General features: G+C 37.9%; 1 protein-coding gene across 2 annotated transcripts; it reads left to right on the forward strand.

The window, feature by feature from the left end:
* Window positions 1-4,324: 4,324 nt before the first annotated feature.
* Window positions 4,325-6,851, forward strand: LOC116258509 (transcription factor TCP13-like). 2 transcript variants are annotated; one of them, XM_031635679.2, is made up of 2 exons: window positions 4,325-4,697; window positions 5,199-6,851. In XM_031635679.2, exon 2 carries the CDS (start codon window positions 5,370-5,372, stop codon window positions 6,465-6,467), a length of 1,098 nt encoding a protein of 365 aa, XP_031491539.1. In that variant the 5' UTR covers window positions 4,325-4,697; window positions 5,199-5,369; the 3' UTR covers window positions 6,468-6,851. The 2 variants fall into 2 exon arrangements, with proteins under 2 accessions (XP_031491539.1, XP_031491538.1); XM_031635678.2 differs by having other exon boundaries at window positions 5,217-6,851.
* Window positions 6,852-9,083: the final 2,232 nt, after the last annotated feature.

Here is a 9,083-nt window from a genome sequence, read left to right on the forward strand (position 1 = left end):
AAAGAAAAAGGAACAGACTCTTCTCTTTTGATCTCTGAACACGTATAGAAAAGAAGGTTGCTTTTCTATTCTTCTTTTTTGCACTCCAATTATGGGAAGGACGAGGCATCTTTTATCGGCGATTCCTCGGTCCCTGATCGATTTATTGTTTTCCAACCAAAACCAGAGAAAAGAATGGCTATTTCAATTGCTTCCGTCCATAATAAATGAAACATGCATAAAGCAGAGCTTTATTTTCTCAGTATTGGGCACAAACGACTATTAAAATCCAAAGAAATCAATTTGTTCATGGCCCCTCTTAAGAAAAGAAGTTGTAGGGAGCGAGAGAGAGAGAGAGAGAGAGAGAGAGAGAGAGAGAGAGAGAGCTTTAGAAATGAAGAGATGTCAGCCATTCCTTAACAATAAAGACCAAGAAACTTAATTTCTGCTTCTACTTTCTTATCTCTCATTCATTTAAGGATCCGTTTCTTTATATTCATCGATATTTTAAAGAACTTTTTGATTCTTTACTTCGTCTTAGATATCGAGTTCGTGATTCATATTCCATGTTATATTTTCAGATATGGAAAATTTTCTCTTTCTGTAACCCAAAGATACCGGGCATGAGCAAGAGATTCTTTCTCGGAGGAAAGGGCAGGAAACCTTCACGAGACCATCGTGCAATATCGACCAGATCAGAAGGGCTCAAAAGAGTTACCTGCTGGAAGTTAAACCGGCGACTTTCACGGTGGATGTGGACATCTAACGATCTCTTCTTGCAATAAATGACCATCTTTCTTTTTTATTTACAGTGAACGGAAAAAGGATACTGATCGCTGCCGGTACTTAGAACCTTTTCCTTTTCTTGGTCACTCAAAAGAAAGGAGGTGCCCTTCAGATCTCAAGTTGGTAACCCCCTCTCGTTCTCTCTGCAACTTAGAGAAAAAAATTAGCATCAAAGCTCACGGGTAATAGGTTTCTTAATATATATTTTTTAATTTGTTTTTATTTTTTAATCTGTGACAAACAATACTGTTGTTAAACCCAGAATATCCGCAGATTTAACAGAGGCGAATTCAATCAAATTGGCCGGAATCTGCCACGCATGGCTGTATCAGCTTTTTTTCAAGCCACCATCTTCGTAGAAAGTATAAAAGATCTTATTGTTACTGTTATTACTATCACCAATAAGAAAAGAGAAGCTATTTTATGTCCAGATCGATCTAACCCGATTTAGCGATTCAGAAGAAAAGTGAGGGAAGATATCAACATCTGCATTCTTTTGAAGGGCCGATACCATGCAACATATCTGCCATCGGCTGGTTGATATTGCACCGATACTAACAAGAGTGGTTGGAAATTGGACTAATGAAAAGCAGAAATCACTCCTTTCTCTCTCTCTCTCTCTCTCTCTCTCTCTCTCTATACATACATATATATATATATATATATATATATATATATATATATATATATATATATATATATGAATGAGAGATATCCGGTGGTGGGAATCTAATAATATTAAAAGCAGCAGAGGATAAACCGAGGACAAGAAAGGGCGGCAATAATGGACGACTAAGGGAGGTACTTCATAGCTGTATCGTGACAGAGAGATGGACCTCTCTCTCTCTCTCTCTCTCTCTCTCTCTCTCTCTCTCTCTCTCTCTCTCTCTCTCTCTCTCTCTAAGCCTGTTTCTTCCCCCCCCCCACCCCCCCGGCGTTTCTTTCTTTTTGTTTTTCCTTTTGCAAGTTGGCATGGAATGAGGGAGAAGCTGGGTACAACGTGTGGACTGCACCGACAATGGAGGTCACCTATCAGTCTTCGTCATCCCTCCCCCATTGTTTCCGCTCTTTTGCTTTTGGCCATGCACGCTAGAGTCGCAAAAGTCTCACACGTTGATCCCTTCAGATTGTCGCTACAAGTTTACAGCATGCACGCTCAGTCAAAAGGTCAGAAAGGAAAATGATCAAAAAGATGTAATCAAACTCATCAAGAACCCCCGGCCCTCCCCACAGAAAAGAAAGCTCTTGATTGGAAACAATGAATCTGATGGTTCAATACGTAAGAATGTAAAGTAGGTATATATTTCACTGCATATATTCGAATTCTTCAGAATGGTAGCGCGATTTGGATTTCTGTAAAGATAAATTTGTGTGAAAACGGATCGCATGATTTTGGTTAGAGAACCAACATTCTGCTTCTCCACTTTTTAGATAAAGAAAGTGTTCTAGTTGTGGTGGGGAATGTTTTGAATGGTCACTTTTGTCTTCTTAAAAATGAGCCAGGGAGATGTATGGTTGTGATTAAGCTATATATAGACACATGAATGGTATGCAAAATTAGATGAATGAGTTCAGGCTTTTAAAGATGGATCAAAGGCAGCAGAAAGAGAAGTGAAAATTGAAATTGGTAGCAGAAATGCCCATTGGTTGTCACAGTCTTACCTGAAAGTTGAAGTTGAAGGAAACCCTTAATTATCTTGAGGAGATCGTCGCTTCTTTAGCTGTTTCTCTACCAAAACAAGATGCAATAGTGGTGTGATGGGAGCTTACCTGCGCATAACATTATACAAGGAAATGGAGTTACAGAAAACTCTAATTAATTATCTCGAGGAGATCGCCTCTTTCCCCTTGTGTTCCTCCTCTACCAAAACAAAAGCAGCAGTGGTTTTTTACAGTACTTTACCTGCATAACATAAACGAGAAATTAGTAAGGCAGTAAAGTGAAGAACGTTCGTAACTAAAAGGTCACACAACCAAGCACTGCATTGCCCGCTAAAATCCACCATTTTTTAACACTGCAAGGAAGACAAATGCCATCTAGTTTCATACTCCGATGCCATGATCGACACCCATGTCGAAACTTATAGTATACACACCAATTAGACAATTGTAAAAGCAAATGATCCTTCGCTCGAATGGAATTCGTAGAAGTAACTAGCGTACTGACAAAAAGGCTTCTCAGTATTGGTTCATGGCTTCAAGCTAGCTATCACAGACTGTGTTTTTCTTTTCCCTTTTTCTTTCTGTAATGGTTATGACTAAATGTTTCAGTTTTTCATGTGACCGTTTCTTGGATAGTAGCTAGATTGAGAGTTTTCAGCCTTTTTCTGCCCCCAACTCAGTGTAGCCAAAAACTCCGCGCTAGAATTCTATGTGAGATAGAGTGGTCCTGCAATATGGAAGGAAAGGTTTAATGAAGCTAGGCTGGTCCCTGTGCTATATGAAAACCATTTTATAGGTTGCCCAGAGCACATCCATCCACAGTAAAGGAAAAAAAAAGCTCTTGTTCTAAAACCACAATTTTGAGATTCATGTAGATGATCTTATCTGCTTGATTGGAATCTTTTGACAAGCGACCTGGTTTTTCATCCTACCATATACTTACTCTTTCTTACTGTTCTGCCAAGCCAGTTTGCAACCAGTAAGCTTCCAAACCAAGGCAACTACAAAGCTTTTTCTGCTATGATTATGTTGCATAAAGGCCTTAAATTACATGTGTAAAGCATAAAATGCTTCTAATAAAGAGACACAAACGGTGGTCATAATATGAAATACATGAATAGCTTTCTTTTCACAGGCATATATGAAAAGAAAACAAAAATACTAAGGCTATTGTAATAGTTTAATTTTTCTATATATTTTTTAAGATCCTTGGGATACTGATGAAGGAATGCATACTGTTGGTCCCATTTTATGCCCTCTTCCACTGTAGTGATACTGCCAGCCTATTGTTGCATATATTCCATTAGGGATAGTTCATTGCGAGAATTGATGCAGTGGAATCTTGGAAATGTCCAAGTGGAATTAAGTCTAAGCAAGGTCATTCTTCTTTTCTCTGTAGGCAAAAGAGGAATGAAAATTATCCTTAATCAACGTGATATCAACTATACTGCTACTGAAAATTGAAATATTATCTAAACCTTCAAAGTGTCGATATTCTATTCCTTTTGTGCTTCTTAATGATAAAAAGTAAGATTTGAGCACAGAATTAGGTTTAGGAAAAAGTCGTATTTACAAGAAATACACTTTCTTTCTAAATTGAAAAGCTGCAAATACTAGTAGATGAATTTTACTCACTCGTAAAACACCATCTGACATCTTTTTAAGGTTTCTGCTTTCATGAAAAAAAAATCATTTGATGTTATGATCTGCGGTAACAAGTTAAGAAGATGGTATAGAGTCGATTAATATTATTCGACAAAGCGTAGATAGCATAATATGTGACGACAAAATTTGCTGTAATGACTTGATGATGACCTAACATAGTGGATGGGCCTTTTCTTATAGGTGTCAACACATGCCATGTGATACAAGTTGCACCACATGTTTGCTTTTCCTCCTTGAGCTTGATCTTTGATACCAAGCCTTCTAAACAATTCCTATCACACACCCACAGTCCCACACACACACACACTCAGAGAGAGAGAGACAGAGAGAGAGAGAGAGAGAGAGAGAGCGAGAGAGAGAGAGAGAGAGAGAGAGCGAGAGAGAGAGAGAGAGAGAGAGAGAGAGAGAGAGAGTAAACTTTTTCAGCCTCTGCTCTCTAATTTATAAAATGTCATGCCATGAAAGAGAGATCTTCCATTTCCTTTTTCTTTTCTTTTTCTTCTTCTCGTAGCAAACTGCAAAAGACCATCTGGGCAGTACAGTGGACAGAAGGAAGAAATAGAAAGAGTAGCCTTACCTTATCTACTCACACCGCGACTATACATGTAAGCAAAGTTTAATATTCCCCTCAAATCACCTTACAAGTTGTTGATTGATCTTTTGTTCAGCATTTTAACATTCAGATTACTTGAGTGTTCTTTCATTCTTTTAAATTTTTTTTGACAGTCTTTATGCAATCTCCTAGATTGAGCATATAAAAAAACAATTGCACTCATCTACATATTTATTGTTTCGAGATTTCTGTAGTCATCATCTGTGTACGTACACGTAACTGTGCAAAGTCTATGGAGCCTAGTCTAGAATTGGTAGAATTGTGAAACTGAAATCTTATGTTAGATAATTAACAGTGAAACAATAAGCCTCTTACTATCTGTCTTTTCAATCTTACGCTCCACATGTACGCAGAAGCGTCCATAACATTGATTGACTGATATCCTTAGAAATAAATCAAGAGATTCAACTGGAAAAACTTTGTCTCGATAATTCAACATCAATTCATCTACCACAGCACACAATTTTGAAAGATTTGATCTTTTTCTAACTAGATATTGATGAGATAGCAGATGGGGAGGGAGATCAGCGAGAGGAAGAAGAGTATCTGATGATAATCTTGGTCAAGACAGCAAAAAACTTTTGTTGGTAGTTACATGCCGAAGGTTTTCTGCGAAGATCTTCAAGAACGCGGGTTAGCACAAGGATCATGATTGGGCAATAGGATGATTAAGAACTTAGCAGATCGGAACGATGCACCGCTGAAGCAGGAAGGCTTTGTTGAAGACCGAAAGAACGGTAGAGGACCCTACAGTTTGAGATCATGGTCGGGGCTAAAAGACCCAAGAATCGTACGTGTTTCACGCTCCTTTGGGGGAAAGGATAGGCACAGCAAAGTGAAAACGATAAAGGGGCTGAGAGACAGGCGCGTTAGGCTTTCTGTCTCGACTGCCATCCAATTATATGATCTTCAAGACAGACTTGGCCTGAACCAGCCCAGCAAAGTTGTTGATTGGTTGATTCAGAATGCTCAGCATGAAATCGATGAGCTTCCTCCACTGCCGATCCCTCAAGAAGATGAAGCTTATAACTTCTCTCAGCCACTGACGGTTTCCAGATCAAACACTTTGTTGCCTTTAGTGCCCACAAACACAACTGCAGATCTGAATGCTTCCAAGTATGCCGCTGTTCAATCTCTGAGTTTGCTACCAGACAAGAATGAAACCGACCTAGATGCAGTGGAATTTGGCAGTGACCATGTAGCTGAGCGGCCCAATCATCAGTCTGGTATTATAGGTGGAATGATCAGTGAGAAAACCAACTTGGGCAAAAGGTATGAACACAGCAACCAAAGCCCTTTCTTTCTTTCCCATCAGTCTTCCTACCCTGCCTTACTCATCAATGCACTCTCAGGTAATTCCCACTCCCAGAGGTATTCAAGTCCCTTTTTGTCACAATTAGGTGCCCAAATCCATTCAGTTCAGCCTGAAGAACCTAGTAACTGCAATAGTAACTCTATATCTTCCACATTGTCATTATCATCTGGTTCACATCTCTATCTTTACCAACCTACAGAAGGTCCATCAACCATTCCCTCATATGCAACCACTCCATTAGAGTTTGATCTCCGACAATGCAGTCATCCTCAGATGCTGAACATGAATTCTCAATCCTTCAAACCTTCTCTCTCGCCTTCGCTTGGAACACTTGATCAATCTTTAAGACCTTTTCAAGGAAGCATGAATGCTCACTTTCTCCAGTACCAGCATGGTAGTTCTCATTCCCCAAATGCTTCAGCGAAAGGGAAGAATGTCCCCACATGAGCTCTATAGGCTTGCTTTCAAATTAATGACTTGCAGAGGGGCTCAACACCATTCTCCTCAACTATGGCGGGAAACATGGCTGGAACAAAAGCCAGAGGTTTCCACGTTCTCTATAGAGTATAGAAGACCTTACCTTTCAGTACTTAACTAAAGTACAAAGATTATGACCATATTTGGTAAATAGTATACTTGTCTATGGAGTTGTTGCATTAATATTGAGTCCACATTTCTCTCTTGCCTTATGAAGGCTTTCTTATATCAATCGACTTGCTTTCATGTTGTATTATTTAAGAATGCTGCAAAAGGGTTGCTTATATCCATCGACTTGCTTTCATGTTGTATTATTTAAGAATGCTGCAATGAAAATATACAATATAAGACCAAGTTATTGTAATACTTTGAGCATATACTTATATTGCATGCATATTGCTTTTTCTTCAATTGGATCTTTAGAACGTAAGTGACATAAGCCTTGTTTATTGAAACCCCCTATTTGTCATGGCCCGGCTTTTTTGTTGAATTATATGTGAGTTCGGTACCATATAGCTTGCCTATGTGTTCGTCTGTGGGCATGTGAATAATCTACCTCTGTAGCTAGCTACATGCAATAAAATATACTTAAGTTGCTTAAAGAGAACTTGCAGAAGAAGAAAATGCAATATTAAATCAAGAACGTCCAACATATATCAGGACGCTTCACAACAATTCAAAGCCACATGCATCTCAGCCTTATTTCAGCTTATGTGATTAATCATTGACTAAAGCTCATCAAAATACTCGTTGTGCCCTGAGCTACGATCGAGCACTCTTATGTGGTCTAAGAGATTCATATATTAACAATGGATGTGTCCTTTAAACTATAATTCAATAGATATATAGTTACATTTTCATCTGATTAGAGAGTGCATGTGACATGAGGCCATAGGCCGCTTGGTTCTTACTAGTTTCTTGCTGATTAAGTTCATTGTCATTATCATTTAAGACAAAAAACAACGTGAAATCAGAATCAACTGCTAAAATCTTTTATTAGTCTACTATCTAGGAGCAAAATAATAGATTATACGGGCTTGGGTTTCTTACGATATTTTGAGGTTAAAGACTGAAACAACTTGTCCGACTATTAAAACATATCAACAGAAGTGATCTTGTTGCAAACAGAAGTGTAGGCTAAACATATTCTATAATAAAAGTTTAGCTCAAGTATGGTCTTTAACATATTAATTAAGGATGTGGTCTTTATAGGCTTCTATATATTAATGGGGCTAGGCGAAGAATATCAAGGGAAAAAAATGATATTTTGATTGCTTAGAACATGCCGACGATCAAAATTTGGAAAATCAACAACAAAAATAGAAAGTAACTATCTTACACAGTACACCAACTCTGTGTTTTTCATATATTCATGACTAGTGGTTAGGCATAGCATTTAATTTCGATATGTGGGGCGGAAAGAAAAGGAGTAAGAACTTAAGTACCCGAACCATTCAAACACTTCAAGTGTACGCAAGACAAGTTAAGTTGCATTTAAGTACACCACAGGAAAGAGTACAGGATTTTGATGATGAGATTAAAAGATGCTAGCTATGGCTGCGATATATTTCTTTCCGCGAGCTATAGCATTGCAAGAGATGTGTCGCGAGATTTTTTGAAAATCTCATGGTATTTATGAAAGAAATAAGTAAAACAAAAATATCAGGAAAACCTTGGCCAAAATGAATATCTCGTGATTTTCTTGCAATTTTTCAGTCTTATGATTTTCACATTAATGAAAATGGATTGCATATGTGCATGCACATGTTTGTGAGTGTGTGAATGCGAGGGAGAACATATTTCTTTTACCACAAAAATGGCTCAAAAATGTTATTTTTTCGAAAATTATAAAAACTATGCTCATGCTTTGGTGAAAAGTTCATTTTTAATTTTTTGTGTTATTGAATGTCCTGATTAAGTGAGAACTGTTATTAATAAGTTAAAAGTCAGAATCTGTGTCCATGCTTTTGTGTTTGATTAGGCTGGGGCCCAGCCTAATCAAACACAAAAGCATGCCCCAGCCTAATCAAACACAAAAGCATGGGCGCCATGCTAGGTTAGCTCCTAGACAAGGCACGGACAGCAGGAGCCTTTTGTATTTTCGAAGAAGTACTTGATTTGTTTGCTACAGCGCTCCTTAAGAGGCAGAGCTTCAGATTGATGAGACCACAGTATACTACCCTCAGAGAGAGGCAAAGCTAGCAAATTTTTATGACGTAAGTCAAATTATAGTTTCAACATTTTGACAGAAGTAAAATATAATTCTTCAAAATTTTTATATAGAACAAATGATTTTTTTAAAAAATTACATGTAAATTAAAAAAGCAAAATTTTTGGAGTCAAGGGGCGGCCAGGGCCCCTGTCAGCCCCTGTACTGCGTAATATTCTTGGTTCAATGACACTTTGTAGCGGGTTGGGCTTGATCACTTAGAACTTAATGAAGTTTTTAACATAAATAAATAATATATATACCATACACTGACAACTTAATAAACCTAACAAACGAGTTTAGTTTTCTCATGATCATTGAATGTTCATGTTGAACATCAAATGGGATTATTGAAATCCTCTGATTAATTTACGTCC

Source organism: Nymphaea colorata, chromosome 8 (genome assembly GCF_008831285.2).
Source record: "Nymphaea colorata isolate Beijing-Zhang1983 chromosome 8, ASM883128v2, whole genome shotgun sequence".
Classification (NCBI taxonomy): domain Eukaryota; kingdom Viridiplantae; phylum Streptophyta; class Magnoliopsida; order Nymphaeales; family Nymphaeaceae; genus Nymphaea; species Nymphaea colorata.